The following is a 21,078-nucleotide window of genomic DNA, read 5'->3' on the forward strand; positions in this document are numbered from 1 at the left end:
CACGTCCCGCCGCGCTCGGCAGCAGCGGGGGCCCTGTGGGTGGTGGGCACCCAGCTCCCCGTCCCCCGCCTCCCTCCGCATCACGGCTGAGCACAGAAGCGGAGCCGAGCGAGGGGCTGATGCTGACAGCGAGCGGGAACGGCTGCGACTTTGTTCCCAGCTCCCTTTGATCACATCCCCCCATCTCCCCGCGCTGGCAGCAGCCGTGTCGGGCTGATTAGTGTCTTGCAGCGGCTGCACAGAACGAGCTGTGCTGCAGCAGGCAGAGCGTTGAGCCGGGGGGGGGTCAAGGACAACGTCCTGGCTCTCCAGCTGCCTCCCCGTGTCATGGGGGTGGGTATCTCACCGAACCGATGCAGCAATCGCAGCACCCCGAGCCACCGGCACCGTGCAGATAGTGCTGCGTGACCCAGCTCCCCCACCCTTTGCCCAGGGACCCCCCGCACCCCCAGCCATCCCCCGCAGGACGGATGCATGGGGCAGAGGTGGGGATGTGGGTGTCCCGGGGCCACTTGCGTTTCACCCAGCAGGCAAAACCCACAGCCCTGTCCCCGCCCGCAGCCTCGCCTGGAGCTGCTGTGGGCGATCTCCTGCCTCCAGGCTCAGCCTGCGCCACACCTTGCCCAAAACGGCGTCATGGGGAAGCCAGGGGTGGCTGGCAGCGTCTGTCCCTGGCCCCATCCCCACGCCGAGGAGGCCACCGAGCAGATGGGCAGCCCTGAAGTTGGTGGGGAACTTTGGGAACAGAGAGCTTCCACCTCCCAGCACGATCCCCGCCTGGCACCCAGCGCCGCTTCCCCACCGCCCTCCCCGGGCGCAGCTGCCCGAGTTCGCAGTTCAGCCCAGGTTTCCTCCTGCCACCTGCTCCCGCCATGAAGCCGAGCTGTGGAAGGAGGCAACCAGGTTCAACTCGAGTAAATCCCTTTTTTTAACCTGGCCTCTCACGGCTCCATCCAGGCTTCGCTCCATCCGTCGGCCGGGCTCGCTCCCGCCCGGCGCGTTTATCCCCCAGAGCTCGTTAAGGTGAGCTCTGCGCGGGGGATGCCGGCTCGCTGCCTAACGAACAAACACCTTAATTACTGCGAGTTTCACCTCCTGACGGAGCAGGCAGCCGCCCGGATGGAGCCAGCAGGCGAAGGGCTGGCAGCGAGTCCGGGTGCAGGGCTGGCGGCGGGAGCTGCGGCCGGTGGCAGGGGGCTGCAAGGGGGGGGCCGGCGCCTTGCTGAGCAGAGGGAGGGGCCCGGCCACTTGTCCCCCCGGCCACCACTGGAGCGTGCAGAGCACGGGAACGAGCTCGTCCGAGGCCATCCTGCCCCACGGGAGGGAACGGCCAGCGCCTGGCCCGAGGTGGGTGATGGCCACCTTCCCCCCGGCTGCAGCCCCTGCCTTGACCTTCCCCAGCCGACAGAACAGGCTCAGGGCAACACGGGGCTGGGGGGGTTATTTTATTCTTTGCTTTGGTCTATACAAAAACAACTTACAGAAATAATAAAATCTTCCACTCCTGAACCACACGCCTGTAACTGTCTATCCCTTCCCGGTGGAAGCGTTCAACCACCATCAGACCTAGAGCCTCTTTAAAAAATGTGTTAGATAAGGGAGGAGGGGACGGAAACACACCACTCACCAAAAAGAAGGGAAACGGGTTAAAATGTGCAACAGAGATCGGTACAAGGACACAGCTCCTAATGCTGGACTCACTCCTCTATGGGTACTGGTAGGATAGGCAGGTACACAAAGTCAGCTCCCCAACGGCTGATCGGAAAGAATTAAACCGCAGACAGCCCGACGGCTAAAACGAAGGTCCTGGGACACGGCACACTCTGTTTTCAGCAAACTCTGGATTGGCCTGATTAAGTTAGAGTTTGCAGAAAGCAAAGGGTTTTCCCATGTTAGATTCCTTTCCTAGAACACTAACACGCAGAACAAATAGTGGGGAAGTTAGAAAGCACAAACTTAAAGACGGCAAAAGCCGTTGGCACCATATTAAAAATAAAAAAGAAATATATATTCATAGAAAAGACTATTTTGCCAATGAAAGGTCGCTAACGGTGCAGGGTTTGTGTGTTTTAAAGCTTCAGAAACAGTATCTTGGATGCTGGATGCGGCAGTAGGTTCTCGAAGCAGTCCCAGGAGGAAGGACCTTCTCCACAGACCCACAGCGAAGGAAAAAAAAAATCAAAAAGTAAAACCTCTCGTGGGAATGGAAAGGTTTGTCTTCTCAGGCACTTCTGTCTCCCAAGTCCTTCTTGCGAATGCTCTGGGGCCACCCTCTTCTGTATGGAGGAAACACCTGCGCACGGCAGGAGAGAGCTCCCGTTACTCGACCGCGGGGGGTTTTGGAGAGCCCGGGGACCCCCGAGGGCGATGGCGATACAGACCCGTGGCAGCCCCGGGGACCCCGCGGCACACCGGGTGCCACCAGCCAGCCCTGCCTCCCCCGGCCGCCCGCTCCGCCCCAGGACTGAGCCCACCCTCGGTCGGCGCCCGCACCCCAGGCACACGCCGGCGACTACCTGTGCGGGGGCTGCGGGGGGGTTAGGCGAGCATGTGGTCAGCGAAAGGCGCCCGGACGCCGTCGCTGTAGGCGTCCATGGGGTAGTCCCCGTCCATGTCCATGTGCATGTCGAGGGAGTCCAGGGGGATGTCACCCGAGTACATGGGGCGGTAGCCGGGGTCCAGCTCTGCAGGGAAGGGACGCAGCAACCTCAGCTCCCGCCGGTGACAGGCTCCTCCTGACCCCAGCCACCCTCCTCCTGGTCCCCCCTGCCCGGGGCAGCGTCCCGCACATGTTGCTGCAAAGGGCACGAGGGCCACCCACCTCCCCCTGCCCCTGCCCTGGTTTGGTGAGATGAGGCAACCGCCCCACCAGAGCACAGCCCATGGGGGGACCCCGCAGGAAGAGCTGGCGCCGTACTCACCATCTGAGTAGGGCTCGTTGATGGGGATCATGCTCTGAGCCTACGGAAGAAGGGGACACGACTGACGAGGGGATTCGTGCTCATGATGCTCAGGGGCTACGTGGTGCCCAGCCCCATCCCACGTAGAGGGTACCAGGACCCAAGGCTGCTAGAGAGCTGAGGCCACAGCCCCTCCACCCCCGCCTCCCCGCCTTTGCCAGTCACTCCTGCCCCAAGCTCCGGTCGGAGGCAGCAGTGGCAGCTTTCGGAGGCAGGATGGGGCCATCCCAAGAGGCCCCGGTTTCCCCGGGGAAAAGGGCCGGTCGCTGTGCCCAGCAGGATGCTCACCGCCTCCCAGGCTGCCGGGTCGTGCTTGAAGAGGGAGTTGGTGAGCTCCACGGAGACACGCTTCCTGTAGTCGGGGTTCTTGTCCTCCGAGATTCGGAAAAGCACGGCGGCCGCGTAGGTGGCTGCAGGGGAAGGGCAGCAGCCTCAGCTCCCGGTGCCACGCAGCACCGAAGCACCAGGAGCCCCAGACCGGCTGCAGCTGGGGCGATGGCAGGTGGCGGAGAGCCCCCGGCACAGCGGCACTCACCCGTCCCCTCGTTCCTGGAATGCAGCAGCTCCATCAGGGGAGCCGAGGCCCCCTCTGCATCGATGGCATCTGCCGCCTCCTTGTCCTGGGCCAGCTCACACAGCACACCAGCCGCGACGCGCTGGATGTTCTCCACCGGCGAGTAGAGGAGCTGTCAGGAGAGATCAGCGGCACCGTGAAGCAGCCAGCGAGGAGCTGTCGTGCTCCTGATGTGGTCTGACACGCACGGGCGCCGCCAGCCGAGTGCCGTGGCTCCCTGGCCCCGGCACCACGAGGTTGTGCCGACCGGGCGGGAGGCGGCAAAGCGCAGCCCCCACGCCCCCCCCCTCCAGTCCCGACATCCCCCCTCCAGCCCCAGACCTGCACGAAGAGAGGGATGGTGTTGAGGCGGAAGATCTCCATGCGGTTCATGGGGTCCCGGGCCAGGATGTGCAGTGCCCCTGTGCACCCCTCCACGATCTCTTCCATCTTCACTCCGTCCTGCCAGGGCACAAGCGCTCAGCTGGGGCCCCCGGAGCAGCCGGCACCCCCCACACCAGGGCACGACCACTCTGGTGCGGGGACAGGCTACCCCCCAGGGACAGGCTGGCTTTTGGGGTGCCAGGAGCAGGGCAGAGGGACACCCCCAGCAGACCCTGCCGCAGGGACCCACCGTGTAGGGCTGCTGCGTGCCAGCTGCCACGTGCCGCTGGGCGTCCTGGTGAGCCTTGACCAGCAGCTGGACCAGGCGGGGGATGACGGCGGCCTCCTGGAGCGGGGCATGGTTGGCCGGGCACAGGGCCAGGTTGCGGATCAGGCCTATGGTAGCCTGGAGGAGAGAAGGGGAGAAAGGAGAGATTCCTCTTGACCATGGATCAGAGCAGCACGGGGTCCCCAGAGGACCTGCTGGCCGGGCCCCCCTCCCCCTGCCTGTCCCACCCCATCCCCCTCCCCGGCACAGGCTGACTTCAGCTTCCTCCACACCGGATCCGGCCCCCTCCCCGCGGGGGAGGCCGGGGCGAGTATCGATTCCAGCCGAGCAGCCGGCACCAGCCATTTCCTCCGTTAGCTGCCATCAAGGACGCAGCCCAGCGGGACATCCCCAGGGCTGCGGCGGCAGGAGCCCATCGCTCCGTGCACGGCACCAGCTGCAGAACCCCTCAGCAGCACACCCCACCATGGGCCAGCAGCCGGGGGCTCGCTCGAGCCCAGCCACTGCCCTCCTGTGGCCCCCAACACCCAGCTGGACCCTTACCTTGACCAGTGGCCACTGGTTGGGCTGGTTGAGGAGCTTGACGATAGCGGGGATGCCATAGTTGAGCCGCACCGAGTTCTGCGCCATCTCGGCCTCGGGGTGCCGGCTGGTGAGGTGCCGGAGAGCGCAGACGGCCGGCTCGGTGATGTCCTCCTTGTCGCCCGCCCGCAGGATGGTGTGGATCAGGGCCTCCACCCCGTTCGACTGCGTCACCAGGGTCTTGTTCTTGCTGTTGTTGCAGGTCAGGTTGGAGAGGGTGCCGGTGGCACAGGTCAGCACGTTCACATCGTCGGAGCTCAGCTGGTTCACCAGGATCTTGAGGACGCCATCCAGGCCCTCCTGCAGGAGCGGGGACGGGAGGTCGGGCCAGCCCCTCCGCAGCTGGATCTGGGCTCAGCCAGCAGCTGGGCTGCAGCCCCGCACCCGTCCCCTGCGTCTCTCGCCTGGGCAGGGGGAGCCAGAGCTGCCCCCCCGGGACGGGACAGACACCCAGCCTGGGAGAGGAGGAGCTCCCTCCCGCAAAGATGGCTCCTGCCATCGCAGAGAGGACCCAGCCCCCTGCCGTGCTCTTCCTCCCAGACCCGGCACCCTCTCCCCTCAAGCCCCAGGCTTGTGTGGCCGCCTTCGCCGGAGCTCGCGCACCCCTTGCTGCAGACCCCAGCCCTCCAGCCCCCCACATCCCAGCTTCATGTGTCCCCCAGCTCTGCACGGGCCAGAGCAGGCAGCGATGGTGGAGAGGCAGCGTTTGTGCCTCCCACACTGCGCCTGTCCCCGTCCCTCTGCAGCCAGAGCCGCTGCTTCAAGATGCCGGCAAGGCACGAGCAACAGGCGCTCCCGACATGTGCAGCTTTAATTACAGCTGAACGTCTCCAGCAGCTTTTCTCTGCCGGGAAGTGCAAACAATGCGCCCGCCGGTGCTCCCCGAGCGGTCCCGGGGTGACCCCAGTCCCAGCGAGCAGCGAGGCAGGAAGGAGTTAAAGGCACCTTGGCCACATCCCCCGTCCCCCGGCTCAACCCGCAGAGCCAGGGATGGTTACAAGCCAGCCCAAATAGTTTCCAGGCTGCATCAGGCGCTAAACTGCACCGAGAGGCGGCCCCAGCAGATGGGGAAGGCATCCAGAGGCAGCGAAGGGCTGGGGGGAGCAACCCCAGAGCAGAGCTCGGGGTCACCCTCACACCGGCTGCCCCTCGGCCCCGCGGGCACAACCGCCTCCACGGCGGCTCCGATGGCGGCTCCCTCGCTGGGGAAGGAGCCGAGCAGGCGGCCAGTGCCAGGGCAGGCTGCCGGGAGCTCCCCGAGCCGGAGCAAGCAGCAGCCCCGGAGACACCCCGCTGAGAGCGTGAGCAACTGCCGGTGGCCCCAGCTCCCCGCTGGGGACATGGCAGGAGTGCTGGCAGCCGACTGGCACCGCTGGCAGCCTCCCACGCCAGGCAAACCCCTGCTGCAGCATCCCCTCGCTCTGCCGGGCACACACGGCGCCAACAGCCCACGGGGACGTCGCTTCGGATTCAGCCTGGCACGAGCCGAGGGCGAGGGGCAGCCCGGCAGCTGGTACGGAGAAGCCCCCGAAACGCTGCGTGGAGGCATGACTCAGGGGCCCGCAGACTCACCTGTTTGGTAGCCACGTCGGAGAGGTTGCGCAGGGTCCAGAGGCAGTTCTGGACCAGCCTGGGGCTGGAGCTGGTCAGGTGCTTGCCCAACGCCTGCATGCCGCCTGCCAGGGAAGGAGACACCAGCCCGTCTGCAAATACCCAGAGCTGCCCCAGCAGAGAGGAGAAGGGAGAGGCAGCGGGTCTGCGTGGCGAGCGTGGGCTGGGCACCGCCCGAGCGACGCCTCCAACGCACCATGAAGCCTCACGGCTTGGTAGAGGCTAAATGTGGTGTGGGAAGACAGCTCCTGGCTGGCCAGACGGGCCAGATCCTGCCCACGCACGGTGCCAGGAGAGCACCTCAGCAGCCTTTCGGAGTAAGAAACCAGGCCACACGCGGGTGGCTTCACCTGGCTGTGCAAGGCATCTGCCTGCCTCGCACATCAGCTGTGAGACGGCACCCTCAGCTACATCACCCTGACACCACCACCCTCCTCCTGCCTGACACCGGCTCTGGGCAGCCCCCCAGCCCCTCTTACCAGCCTCAACAATAGCAGGCTTGTTGCTGGGACACACCGACAGCACCTTGAGCACCCGGCTCGTGGTCCAGAGCAGCTTCTCGTAGTTGTAGCTGCGCATGATCTGCACCAGGGCCTGGGGTCCTCCGTTGGCCAAAATAATCAGCTGCAAGACAGGAGCACCGGGGTCGGGATGGGAGGCAGCTCTGGGCTGCTGGGGACCACCGCTCTGGTTTCCCCAGCTCGTGCCAGGACACGAGTCAGGCAGCAGGTCCAACCCCTCGGCATCACGGAGTGCTTCGGGTCACCTCCGCGGGGGCTGCGCGCTGCCACAGCCCCCCCCCCGGCCACCCCAGCCCTGCGGACCAGGGTCCTGCAGCCCACGGCACAGGCAGGACAGGCAGCAGCCCCCCGCCCAGCCGGCGTCAGAGCTGGGCCGGTGACCGAACCTCTGCACGAGGCCAGGACGACTCATGCGTAGGAGGAGAGGAGCAGCCAAAGAACAAAGATAGAGGCACGGCCCAGAGCAGCCAGGGGAGAAACCCAGCTGAGCCGATCTACTGGCCAGACTGGGAAGGTCCGTGCGCTCGGGGACGCTCTCCCTGCAAGAGGTGGGACACGGCAGCGGTGCAGGCAGCACAACTGCTCTGCTGCCCGGGGGGCACACGGGCCAAGACAGCGGGAGCTCCCACCCCCGCCTCCCGGGCTCTGTCTGCAAGGAGCAAGGTTGGGCAAGCGCCCCCCTCCTGCCCTCCCTCCGGCAGGACCCCACGCCGCAGGGCAGGCCAGGGTCCCCCAGGCCCACCTTGCTCTCCTGGTTCCCGTAGGCGAGGAGCTGAAGGCAGTCGGTGGTGATAGCCAGGAACTTGGGGTTGTTCTTGTTCAGCAGGGGAACCATCTTCTGCAGGCCGTCGGCCAGGCGCACGGCCATCTTGGCCCCTTCCTGGTAGAGCAGCAGGTTGTGCAGCGTGGTGATGGCGTAGAAGAGGACCGACTCGACCGGCGAGCTGCAGGCAGGCGGCACAGAGCCACGTCAGCGCGGGCAGCTGCCTCCAGGCTCGCCAGGCTGCCAGCGGAGCCCGCAGGGCTGCCCCGAGCCCCGACTCCCGCCCAGCAGGACCCAGTGCGAGGCCACCGCGCCGCGTGGCCCTTGGGGAAGGGACACCTCCTCCACGGGGCAGAGCGGTGACTGAGGCCCATCTCCAGGGGAGCGGGGGACCGCTCCCCTCCTCCTGCCCCCACCCAGGCTCCAAATGCAGCAAACCCCCGGGGCTTTCGCAGGCTGGAAGGCTCAGGGTCTCCCACTCCCTTGTTTTGGTGTGAGCAGAAGGAGGACCCATGTCTAGGGGCAGCGTGAGCCCTCCCCTCCTCTGCCCCCAGCCCAGGCACCCGCCTGGCTGCCAGCCCGGGAGGGACCGCCCGGCTCTGCCGTCCTCTCGGGACCCCCCGCCAGCACCCTCGTACCTCAGCATCCTGACGAGGGCCGGGATGCCGCCGGACTTGAAGATGGAGAGCAGGCCCTCGCGGTGGTGCGAGAGGTTGTGCAGGATGCTGGTGGTGCAGCGGGCCGTGTCCAGGTCGCTGGTGCTCTGCATGGTGCGCACCACGGCCGCCACGATCTGGGGCGACTGCATCAGGGCGCGGCGCGACGCCTCCTTCTTGGAGAGCTGGTTGACGATCATGGCCGCTTTGCTGACAACCACCTGGGGCAGGGCGAGAAGCCGGCGGGTGGGAGGGGGTTCCCCACGGCTGCCCATCGCGGCAGGGACAGGTAAGGGATCCCGCTGTGCCGGGCGAGAGCCGGCCCAGGGTTGCCGCGCGTCGTGCCGAGCAGGGCGGCGCTGGAGCGGCGGAGCCAGCGCAGCGGCGCGGGCGAGGATTGCTATTTTTAACAACCCTCATCCGCGACACTCCAGGAAGCTGCGCCGCCGTTTGCAGCAGCGAGCAGCGCACGGTTGGGTCCACAGAGCCCAGGCGTGCTGCAGGGACGGGCAGCGGGGGCTGGAGCGGCGAGAGCCGGCGAGAAGCGCTCGGTGTCTGCGCCAGGCCAGGGCAGGAGAGCCGAGCCTGGGCAGCAAGGAGCGGCGGCGAGGAGATGCGGGTGGGCAGCGGTGGGCTCAGCCCTGCGGCAGCGCAGAGGCACCCGCAGAGCTTTGTCAAGAGGAAGGAGCCGGGTCGTGGCCCTGGAGCCCTGGGAGGACGGGAGCCCGGCTGTGCTGCCCGGGAGCTGGAAGCCCAGCGACACGCGCAGGAAAACCACGCGTCCTTACCGGGTCCTCGTCGTTGAGCAGCTTGGTGAGCTCCGGGATGGCGCGGGTGGCCAGCTCGGCGTCGTCCTGGTAGTTGATGAGGTGCACGATGGCCGATTTCAGCATCTGCGAGGGCTCTGCCAGGCGCTGCACGTTGGTCTGCTGCCCCTCCAGCTGGGTGGTGATGAGCAGCGAGCGGTCCTCCACCGTCTCGGGGTACATGGCGGCCCGGACGCGCTGGGCCCGGGTCATGGCCAGCTGAGCCTCCATGTCTGCTGCAGGGGTAGACGGGGAGGCAGCGTTAGATTCGGGCTCTCTCCGAGGAACGCTCCCAGCCCTGCTTTCCAATTTCAATTAGCTGAGCCAGAGCTTAGTGCAATGACACCGGCAACGTCAGCAGTCCCAGCACGCTCTGCAAGGAGCCGGTGCTTCAAAGTGTAAACAGATACGGCAGCACAGAGATAAGACAACACTCAATTAGGCAGCATGATTAGGCAGTTGTCACACAAGACCTATTAATTAAAAAATTACGGATATTTGCAGCTTCGGACCAGCTGGCACTGGGGATTAGGAGAAGGACACAGAGAACTTCCCCATCGAGGATGCCAGGACAAGCCAAGGGGCAGAGATGCTGCAGCAGCCACCCGCTGTCCCCACCCCTGCGGCACAGGGACCGTGCGGGGCTCGGGAGGGCTCAGCCCTCTCCATGGGGCTCTGCCTCCCAGGGGGAGCTGGCGATTAAACCTTCCAGGGCCCATGGCTGATGGGGGAGAAGCAGAAGCGAGCGCAGCAAACCAGAGCGAAGGGCTAAAGCTGGAGGAAGCATCTCCTTTGGCTTTGGGGGCTGCGTCTGTCTGCTTCGCCTCCGCAGCAGCGAGAGAAGACGGGACAGTCGACGGGGCTTGACGGCACACGCTGGCAGCTCTGCCAGCAGCGCCGAGACAGGTTTCCCGAGCAGGCAGACAGGCAGCAGAGCAGACGGCCGATCCGTGGGCCGGGATCGGCTGTTCCTATCTCGAGCCAACCCACCGGCGCGCTCAGATGTGTGTGCACAGCTCAGCACCAGTGCGGGCTGGCTGCACGCCGCCCCTACGCAAGAGCTGCTCAGCGCGGGGAAGGAGGACAGGAGGAAGCATATTTTAGGCAGCAACAACTCCCGGGGTGTGGAAGGCAGCGTGGAGGAGTGCCCAGAAGGAGCATGGCTCATGGGGGAGGCGGAGGAAGGCAGGAGCTGAGCAGCTGAGCTCGCAGACGTGCCCAGCCCCACAGCCCCTACCTTGCGCTTGGTTCTGGCCCTGGCTCCCTCCCTGGCAGTAGCTCGTGGTGGTCGTCTTCTTGATGGTGTACTGCTTCCCGTAGACCTCGTCATCGTCCCCGAGGCACTTGCTGCTGACGGACGGCACCTGGGTGTTGACGCCGGAGTGGATGCCCGAGTCATAGGTGTAGGTTTGCTGCCACTCCGTCACCTTGATCGGCTGCTCCATCATGTTCATCACCTCCATGGCTGCTCTGCGGGGCAGGGAGGGGAAAAGTTACGCCTCTGGCACAGCCCAGGTTGCCACAGCACCCTCCCGCCCCTCTCCCACACCAAACCGGGCGAGAGACCCCGGCACAGCAGACCCCGGCACGGCAGCTGGCCCCTGCACGGCGCCCACGAGCAGACCGAGCAGATCGCTATCTGCCCTCCTCCCCCACGCGAGATGAAAGGCGGCACCGGGATGACGAACCCACAGCTCAGCACTTTACTGCTCGTGTTCAGACACGAACCGTGGCTGCAACCGGCGCAGACCGCGCGCGGCTGGCTGAGCCGTCAGCCAGCGCCTGCCGCACAACGCCGCGTCCCGCCGCCTCGGCGGCGAAGGTGTGAGCAGGCTCTGCCCGGCACGGAGGGACCCCGCAACCAGACCCCCCTGCCCCGCTCCAGGCTCCCCTGGCTGCCCAGGGGCTTTTCAAAGACCAATTTCCAGAGCCAGGACCTGGCAGAGAGCTGGGGACAGCCACAAGGCTGGAGCTCCAAGAATAAAACAAGCCCTTTTAGAAGCCCTCTGGGACGCTCCTAAAGCACCTAAAAATAACCAGGTGAAGCCACCGGCTCGGCTCTCCCGTGGGTGCTCAGCAGCACAAGCACCCACAGTGTGGTCCGGGGCTGGGCGCTCCCCACGCTGTGCCGAGCGCGATGCTGGGACAGGGCAGCTCAGCACATCCCAAAACTCAGGACAAACCAGCCAACGCTGCTTCCGAGCAGGGCTGGGTTTCCCTTGTCTTTAATTTGGGGATCCAAATTAACGGCTCGTGGATTATCCCCGAGCTCATCGGGACAGGCAGATGCTGCAGGGCTGTGACTCACCAGCCCCGCATCCCGCCAGCCCCGCATCCAACACCCCCCCCCCCTCCCGGCACGGCCAGGAGGGGAGGAGGGATGGAGACAGCCCCCAGCCAGCCCCACCACCCAGACACCCGCCAGGACTCCTGCGCCTTCCTCCAGCCGCACCAGGGTGAGGATGAGTCAGAGTTTCAGAGGCGATAAGAGGCGAAGGGAGCAGCTGCCACCCGGCGCCCCGCATAGCTGGGCGCAGCAGCAACCGCACGTCCAACCAGGGGCGTAATTACCACCTCCACCAGCACTGATTCATGCACCAAGCTGGACCAGGGCGGCTGCGCACTCCTGGCTCCCCTCCAGCCACCGGCACAGCTTGGGGCTCCCAGGGACCGGCCAGGCTGGTGCAGCAGCCTCGGTCCCCAGCACCCTCCTTGGGGGAGCAAGGGGAAGGGGTACAAGCCCCCCACCAGCCCCGGCCCCCCACCATGCTGGTGGCTGAGTCAGGGCGTCGGGTGGTGGCCGAGGACGCGGCTCGCGTGGGGAGGCCTGGCAGGGCACGGCGCGCACGGGCTTGGCGTGGCTCGCCCCAGCGCTGCCGGCTGTTCCCAAGGAGCAGCCGAGCCCTCGCGAGCGGCACAGGCCGGCGTTCACAGGGAAAAATCCCAGCCCGGGCACAAAACATCCATTCCCAGGGAGCAGCGGGAGGCAGGATCCCCACCGCACTCCCGTCCCCCTGGCTGGACACGTCCTGCATCCCACCATGTCCCTCCGCCCCCGCCAGCCACCTTCCCGGAGCCACCGCAGGGCACCGCTCCTGTCAATTCAATATTTTTTTGAGCTGTCAGGCAGCAATCCGCAGACTAAGTACTGTTCCGGCTCTAATGGCTTGTGCATAATGCATGTTTGTAAGTCAGCAAGAGAGGGACCCACTAATGGAGGCCAGTGGGGGCAGATCATTCCCACGGCAGGGCGCGGGCGGGAGCTGGGGCTTCTTCCGCTTGGTGCAGCAGGGCGGCGCGTGACGCACAGCGCCGGGGGCGAGGGGCAAGCCCGGCTCCGCTCCCCACCCCGTGCCAGAGCAGGGTTCGGCCAGGAGAGCCCCCGTGCCGAGCCGGGAACGCCACAGTGCCGCACAGCCCCCGGGAGCTGCCGCACCGGTGTTTGGGAGAGCGATTCCTCCCAGCTGGGCCACCCCGGCCATGGCGGCAGAGCCTACAAGGTGTCGGGAATCCCAAGAAAAGCAACGCCAAATCCTGCCCGAGGAAGCACGGCGGGCGGGAGAGCGCTCTGCCGGCACCCGGCGCAGGGGCTGGGGTTAGCCATCGCTCGTCCCAGCCAGGGGCAGGCATGCAGAGCCCCGGCAGTGGGTGTGCGGCCAGGGGGACCCCCAGATGGGGACGGACAAGGGGAGAGTGGAGCCGAGGGCAGGAAAGCTCCCCACACCAGAGAGAAGGTGTAAGGACCCAAGCGCCCACCCCGGCCAGGGCAGGGACCCCCGGGCAGCAGCAAGCTGGAGCTGGCAGGAGGGGCTGGTGCTGCCGGCACCTTGGGCTGACTGGTACCGTCTGCTCTACAATTTACAGGCGTTTGACAGACACTTAATTTTTCAAACCTCCGTGAGTTCAGCTCAGACACCGGCTTCTTACAGGGCCCTGCATTATGCATGAGACACCCTCCCCCTTGCCACCCCCTCCGTCTGCACCGCCGGCACCCCAGGGACATCAAAAGCCAGCAAAGCTCCTTGGAGCCCAGCCACAAGCTCAGGTGATCAGCCCCAGACAAGCTCCAAGAGTGGGTCCCAGCTAATGAGCACCACGTTAGACCCGTCTGAGCGTGGTGCCCTGCAGCACAGGGAGAGGGGCCACCGGGGACGGGTGTTACACAGCTCAGGGGACCCTCCCACCCCAGGAACCCCCCCAAAAGGGACCACGGGCACCTCGTTAAACACAGCACCCCTCCTTCCCCTGGAGCATCACCCCGCCAGCAGCCCCGGGGGTTTGCTCACTGCTGCAGGCAGCCAGCGAGGCCAGTGGCACCCGAGGTGACGGGGCCAGTGGAGCAAATGTCAGATGCTCCAGCGGCGAGCAGTGACATTTTCTGAACCCCGTGTCAAGTGCTCTCTGCTCATTACTCAGGGAGGGCCAGACGCCTGACATGAGCTTCTCCCCCGTCCTCCATGGCTGGGCTCTGTCCTCAGATGTCCTTCCTCCTCCTCAGCGGGACCAGGGCAAGACGGGCGGTCCCCCAGGCAGGGGAGGCTGGTTACGCCTGGGTTCACTGGTGATGCTTTCGGTGGTGAATGGCTGCAGTGGGGCAGGACCCCTGCCAGCGAGGAGGGCAGCAGCTCCTGCAGGAGGGAGCAGCAGGGGGTATTTGGGGCACAAGTGAAAGAAAACATCTGCCCTGGATGGGTCAGGGATGCTTGGGTGGGCTCCAGCCCTCCCCAGGACCGGGCCTGGGGGAAGGACAACTGCTGCTGAGCCAGGCCCTTATCTCCTTCCCACCAGGCTGCTACTAACCACAGCAGGAAGCAGAGCACAGCAAGGGCCAAGCAGGACCATCAAGCCCCACCTGAGCCCCCCCTGTCTGCACAGAGCTGGGACCCCAGGGGAACAGGACTCGCTCCCAGGAACAGCGAGAACCCCCCTAAGAAACAGTGAGGCAGATGCGGGGGACCCCACAGAGGGGACAGCAGGTTTGGAGGAGAACGACCTCCAGCCTGTCCCCAACACCAAGATGGGGAAGGGGCCGAGTTGCACAGGGGGCTTCAGTCATGGGGCAGGCAGAGGCTTCAGCCACCCCCAAGCAGGGGAGAGCCAGGAGAAGGTTAATCCCTCTCCCACCACTTCCCGCAGTCAGGAACGCTGGGGAGGGCAGAGGAAGCTCCCGTGGCCGCAAGGCACCGGCCAGTGGCTCATCCACCCCCAGAGCCATTTGATCAGCGTCCAGGCAGCATCACCCCCACCCCCGAGACACCGTCTGCGGAGGAAGTCTCCAGCAAACACACAGCCCCGGGCCTGACCAGCCCTTCCCTCCGGCTGCCTTCGGCCTCACGCAGGCGGACATAGGGCTGAGCTGCCCAAAACAGCAGCAGGGAAGCCACGAATGCTGCTTCACGCAAAAATAGCTGTTGCCTGGGGACTCCTGGGGGAGTGGTGGTCCCTGGGCAGAGCAGCTGTGATCCCCAAGGGGGGGGGGGTGATGGACACCCCTAAGTGAGCGGGGGGGGGGCACAGAGCACCCCCACATCCCAAGTCCCAGGCAGAGGCTGCACAAGAGCAGGCACCAGGACCTGGGTGGGGGTCAGCGGCTGCCAGAGGCAGCCCAAGCACAGGACACGCGGCTCCAGCCTGCCCTCGCCCCCGCACGGAGCACGCTGGGCTGTCCAGCCCGGAGCAGCGTGGGACGCCAGCCAAGGGGCTGCCGTAGCCCCCCGCAGAGCCCCGTCCTTGCACGCATCCTGCCCGGCCCCGCGGGGAGCAGAGCGGCGGTGCTGGAGGTGCCGCCGCTCGGGAGCCGCATCGTGCGAGCGCCTGCGGTTACAGTCACTTCGGCTTTTAAGAGGAGGAAAGAGGCAGTTACGGCAATTCGACGGACGCGCTACGAGGAAAGACTCTATTTTAGAAGCACTTACGCTACACGCAAGTGATCTCCGGCCCTCCCCACCCCGGGGGACGAGCGACCGCTGGCTCAGGCAGCCAGGCTGGGGGAGAGCAGCCTCGGCAGCCACAGCCCTCCTAAGGGCAAGGGCACCCAGGAGGGCTGCACCCCGGGGTCCCCCACCACCTGCAACACCCCCCCTCCCTGCCCAGAGGCACCCAGAAGCGACACCATCGCGCCGACGGGGCTAACGAAGCCGGGGCAGCGGCTAACGAAGCTCCCGCAGACGCTGCAACAGACCCAGCGCTGCACAAAAGCTTCAGTGGTTTTCAAGAGGATCCCTCGCAGGAACACGCAGCAGGAGGAGGCAGAGAAAGGAGCTTTTCAAGACCTCGCCAGCATCAATGGGAAGCGTTAAGAGTCAGATCCCGGCTACCAGGAGCCCTTTCAATGGGGCTTTACAGTGAAGATAAGTGGAAGAATTCAAAGGGGAACGAGAGCAGCTTGAAGTTTAATAACGAGGAGACGGGCAACGGGGGATCGGCCTCTTGTTCGAAAGCGGGCCGTAACCGTGCGGGGCCGCCCTGGCCCGGGCCCTGCGCACAAAGGAGCCGATGGCCTTTGTTCCCCGAGGCTCGCACGTCCCGAGCGGCTCCCGGCCACCCCACCAGCTCTGGCAACTTCGGGTCACCCTGGGAGGGCAGCGAGGGGTGCAAGAGCCACTCCTCAGACCAGAGGAGGCTCTAAAACCCCATTTCTTTCCCCGCTGCTCCTGACGAGGTTAAGCTTGAGCTGCTGAAAGCCCCGTGCAAAGCCCCTGCTATTCAGGGGGTGCTGCATCCCCCCCGAGAGTGGCGAGACCAGGCTCCTGGCACCAGAGCCAGCCTCAGCACCACAGTGTCTATGCCACGACCCGCTCTGCTCAGCTGATGCTCTCCATCAAAGCAGAGCATGTTCCTCAACCCTCTGGAAGTGCCTCGCCTGCCCTCGAATTAACAGCTACTGACAGCTCCGGCACACGCCGAGCCCGGGCTGTGATATTTTGGCACTTCACATCACAAAATGACAAGGTATTATCCATCAAGTGCTCTCCCGCTGCGAGGGCACACACGGCGCCAGGCATGACACCCACCCTCCAGCAGCACACGGCGGGGCGGCCGAGCCCTGGCACGGGGCACCACGGCCCCAGGAACCGCTGCACGCCCGGGGCTCGTGCAAGAGCTGTGCCAAAGCACCGTCTGCTGCACCACAGCCTGGGCTTCCCCGGGGAGCCCCCCTGCCCACACTGTGCCCTGTCGCAGCCCCGGCTCGCCCAGCGCGACCTCCCTGCCCGGCACGGGTCTAGCAGCCTTCATCTGGGACCTGGTCCCCCTCTCACAGCTCTGGTGCTGTGCCTGGCTAGCTCTGCCCACGCGGGGCGAGCCCCGTGGCACAACCCCAGCCCCACGGCAGGTTTTCCCAGGGACATTCACTTGCTGAAGACCCACCGCGGGGTCTCTGGCAGCACATCTGCAGTTGCTCACACGGACACCGCCATCTGCGGAGGCACCGGGATCGGGAGGATCCACGTGGGCACATCCCCTCCTCAACTGAAGTTTGCTGATCTCGTTAGAAACGCGGCCGGGGAAGACCCGAACTTGCCACTTGTCCGTGGGAAGTAGAACCGGCATGGCGCAATTAATCTCAATAACTCCATCTGGATTAAAAAAAAAATAATCATTATTTTGTTTTAAAGAGCAAAAAGAACAAGATGTCCCTTAAGAACATGATAATTGCAGGCTTTAAATTTAGGCTTCCCAGCCCTTGTCATGGTGTCCAGAAACAGGATTCTGCTCCCTGACCCTGATGCTGCCGGAGGAGCCGAGGCAGCGGGGAGGGATGCAGGGCTGCTGAGCCCCAGCTTAATTTCCCTCTCCAATTGCATTACAGCTGTAAAGTTCAGACGCTTCACAAGAAATTATCACCAACACCCGTCAGCACCCAGCCTGTCAGAGCAAGTTAATGATTTGTCACCAGGGCTCTGCCCGCGCGTCACCGCGATTACGGCAGGGCCCCGCGCGGCAGCCAAAGGTCTCTCCCACCCACGGGCTTTACCCAGCCATCCGCCCCCAAAAGCCACGCGGGACCGCAGCGCAGCCCACGCCACGGGGTCCGTGCGGCCCCCCCAGCACCGGAGCAGGCTCCCCCCGGCAGGACACTGCTGCCCTCTGCTTCACCCCCTCCCGCGGGTCTGATCACCCCGGCGGGGCACATTCGGAAAACACCAGAGCTTTCCCCTCCACCCAGCCGCCGGCTCAGGGTCTCGGGAGGAGCCCGAGGACTCGCTCGGTTCACACAAGCGCAGCCGCCATCGCAGGGCGGCCCGACGAGCCCCGGCATCCGCAGGCTCCGCGCGAGGCTCCCACCCTGTTTGCAAAGCCCTTGCAGAGCCGAGCGACCCAGGCGTGTTGAAATGCCTCCCGGCCCGTCAGCAGCCGCGGCAAAACCCGTCAGGGCTGGCGTATTTAGAAGGGCATTTCAGACCTCTGCCTAATTAGAAACATCTTCGTGTCCCCCCCCCGCCCCGCAGCCGCCGCCAAGCCGTGCGGCATTGCCGTGCCAGAGGTGGGAAGCGGCGAGGGCGAGCTCTGCCCACCGAGGCACCTGCAGCTCCAAAGCCAACCCAGGTTAAGCGCAGCCGTGGTGTTCAGCTGCTTACGTCAAGTTTTAGGACTTCTCTGGAGAAGGAGTACCTGCGCCTTCACATCCCCGCCGTCCTCCACCGCTTTTCTAACAGCATCCACGGGGAAAGAGGGGTAAAACCAGCCCTCCCGCAGGGGAGGATGCTGCAGTGATTAGAGGTGTCCTCCAGAGCTGCCATCCCAGCTGCTTCCATCTGCACGTGGGACACCCCATGGTCTCACAGGACTGAAAGCCACCACTCAAGCCCTGGCTCTGGGGGATGCCGGGTGCCCCACACACCCTGTCTAGGTAGGTAAGCACCAGCTGAAATCAAGGTAAAAGCTGAAGTCCAAGGTAGGCTTGCACTGTTTTAATAGAAATTAAATTTCTTTTTAACATCTGTTAATTAGAAGCCAGACTAATTTAAACCTTCAAGACTAGTGCAAGCCTCAGTACAGATACTGCAATTAAAGTCTTGCAAGTTCTCTGCAAAGAGCCTCCGCTTCCCCAGCTCGCAAGGCGGGGGCCAAGGGCAGCTCCGCTCCCAAAGGCTCTGCCATCTGCGAGCGGCAGCGCGCCCGGCAGAAGCGCCGTCTTAAACCCCGGAGATCTGGAAGTGCGATAAAAAGCCAAATCCCATCAAGTGCTCCCACACCAAACCACAGCCCTGAAGGGAAGCCACCGTCACAGGAACAGCCTCAGCTGAAAAAGCCGTGCAGCTGCACCACAGTTGCCTGCCCCAGCTGCTAGAGCTGATTAAGGATTTCAGGTGGGGGAAACAAAGGGGAGAGTTAATGGGATTAGGACAGCACTGAATATTGCCCTGAACCACCGCACTGGGACCAGAGGGGAAATTCTCCAAGGTCCCCAGCTGCAGCCAAGCCACCAGCCACCCACACGGCTGAGGTGGTCGAGGCTCCAGGCACGGGGCACAAGTCACTCCCACGCCCAGCCCCAGCAGACCCCCCCACAGCCCAGCGCGGCCCCACCGGGACGCAGGCGCTTCCTGGAGCTGGTGAGGACACGCCACCTCGCCCAGACAATAGACTGTAAACGCCATTGTCTGGAAGGGAGGGCCCTGCCGCAGCCGCCCCACCAGGCCCCCGAGTACTGGGGATCCACGTCTCCCCCAGCACCCGTGCAGGAGCCAGCCCTGGAGGGGAAAACCCCCCTCAGCCACTGATGCCAAGAGCTCTGTGCATTCCTGTCCTGATGGCCAACTTGTTCGAGCCAAATTAGCAGTAAAATGGGTTTTTCATGACACTGCGTGGAAATCCTCCAAAGCAATGAACAATTACAGGCTTCAGATGCGCAAAGACTGTTTCACTGGGTACCCCACACCCTTCCAGCTGATAAAAGACTGACAAGGACACAGAAAGGGACCTTAAAATCTCCCCAGCTCCGTTACCGGCTGGGCCAGACGCCCACTCATCCTGAGAGCGGGGCCAGGAGCGGACCCTGTGGGCACCGCAGCCGCCCTGGATGAGGATGACAGCCCCGAGCGAACGCCCCCGGCACCGCTCCAGCCCTGTCCCCGCGGCAGCTGGCAGGGAGACGCTTCGCCCCCAGTTCCCTGCCAGCCCGACAGCAGATGGACCCGAGACTGACGGGTGTCACGGCTGGCAAGTGGCACCAGCGCCAAAACTGGCACGACGTGGGCTGGAGCAGGAGGTGCAGCAACCGCAGGGGCCAGACCCAGACGGGTCACGGGGCATCCCCAGCCCCACCACCCTTCTGGCACGGGGAAGCCAACGGGGAACATCCCCGCAGACCTGAGGCTCGCCGTGGCACGCCGACAGCATCGTGGGAAAGCCGGGGGGTGCAGGGACACTGCAGGCTGGCAAGAGCGGGTGCGGGCTGCTGCCTTCACACCCGTGCAAGCACGACAGCGCCGTAGGTCACCCGGCACCGTCCCGGCAGGCGGCCGTGCCCTCGGCAAGCATTCACGCTCCTCTTGCGGCACAAACGTCTCTCCAAGTTGCTCATCCGACAGCCTACGTTCTCCCTCTCCGGGCAACTCCCAGCAACGTTCCAGCATTATCCTTTCATCTGGGCTGTAAACCTGATTAATTAAGCTAATCACTCAGCTAACACAATTAGAATGCTCCATCCAAACACCCCATGAAGAGACAGCCGAGTTTCGCTCCCCCCCACGTTCCCCAGCGCGGACAACCGCTGCCAGCCGCGGGCGGGGGGCTCGGCTGGGACCCCCCCGGCCGAGCAGAGTGGTGCCCAACGCCGCCCCATCCTGTGGCGAGGCTGCCCGGGTGACACCCGGCCAACCCCGACCCCCCGGGACCCCCGGCCCCGGCAGCCTGGGGAAAGCACGTCGCAAACCCGGCGGAAGGCGAGGGGCAGCCCGCGGCACCGGGGGGGCTCCGGTGCGGCCTCGAGCGGGCGCGCCGGCAGCACGCGGCCCCCAGCCGTGACTCAGGGCACGCCGGCCGTGTCACGGAGCCGCCACGCTTTACGTAAGGGCCCCACGGCCACCTGGGCGAGCAGCGTGCCAAGGCCTCGCCCGCCGCCCCGCCGCCGCCTCGCCCGCGGAGCCGCCACCCCGGGCGGTGCCGGGGACGAAGCCGCCGCCTCGCACCGGGGCGCGGGGTCTCAACTTGCGAACTCGCTCCCGCTGCAGCGCCGGGCGGAGGAGCTGGGGCCGGGACAGCCCGACCGCCCGCGGTGGAGGGGGGCGGGGGGGGGGGAAGGTTCGCCCCGGGGACCCGCCCGACCGGATCCGCGCAGGCTGGGCTCGTCCGCCGACAGCCGCGGCTCTCGCCCCGGCCCCACGGGGGAGAAGCCGGGCTCCGCCGCCTGCGGGGAGCCCTGCCCCGGGGCGGCGGCACCGAGCCGCAGCGCCTGGTGCTGCCCGGCCCGGACACCTGGTTCCTCCCAGTCCCGCACGGCGGAGCCCGCCCAGCCCCGGCGCTTCCCCAACCCGGGACGCCCGGCTGCCGTTGCCGCTGCCCCGCTCCGGCTGTCCCGGCCCTCCCGAGCGCCGCGGCGGCCGCGCCCCGTCCCGTCCCGTCCCCGCTCACCTGCGCGGCGGCGGCCCCTGCGCGGACACTGCCGCCCGCCCCGCTCCTGCCGAACAAAAGGCGAGCAGCGCCCCGCGCGGCGCCCCGCCCCCGAGCACGCCCCGCCCCCCCCCCGCGCTGCCGCATCGCTATTGGCCCTGCCGCACGTCCGTCAACCCCGCGGCGCGCCGAGCGTCGCCCCCTCCGGACGTGTTTATCCGCTCTCTATTGGCGGGGGCGCGGCAGCCCCGCCCTTTGCTGGCAGGCGATTGGACAGCCGGGAGGGAAGGGCGGGGTGCGGCGGCGGGCGGGGAAGGGCGCGACCACCTGGATAACGTCACTGGGCGGGGCGAGGTGGTGACAAGGGCGGGGCCGGGGCGGAGCCAGGGCCCCTCCC

At 65.7% G+C, this 21,078-nt stretch overlaps 1 protein-coding gene across 1 annotated transcript; it reads right to left on the bottom strand.

The window, feature by feature from the left end:
• Positions 1-1,428: 1,428 nt before the first annotated feature.
• Positions 1,429-20,719, bottom strand: JUP (junction plakoglobin). The gene is made up of 15 exons (XM_086478138.1): positions 20,703-20,719; positions 10,363-10,595; positions 9,108-9,361; positions 8,302-8,540; positions 7,643-7,844; positions 6,859-7,003; positions 6,341-6,444; positions 4,730-5,068; positions 4,148-4,303; positions 3,856-3,975; positions 3,496-3,646; positions 3,249-3,370; positions 2,922-2,961; positions 2,517-2,684; positions 1,429-2,293 (listed from the first exon to the last, which is right to left on the bottom strand). The coding sequence occupies exons 2-14, from the start codon at positions 10,586-10,588 to the stop codon at positions 2,539-2,541; spliced, it is 2,244 nt and encodes a 747-aa protein (XP_086334264.1). The 5' UTR covers positions 10,589-10,595; positions 20,703-20,719; the 3' UTR covers positions 1,429-2,293; positions 2,517-2,538.
• Between the last annotated feature and the right edge of the window lie 359 nt (positions 20,720-21,078).

This window comes from Leptosomus discolor, chromosome 25 (genome assembly GCF_034619465.1).
Source record: "Leptosomus discolor isolate bLepDis1 chromosome 25, bLepDis1.hap2, whole genome shotgun sequence".
NCBI lineage: Eukaryota > Metazoa > Chordata > Aves > Leptosomiformes > Leptosomidae > Leptosomus > Leptosomus discolor.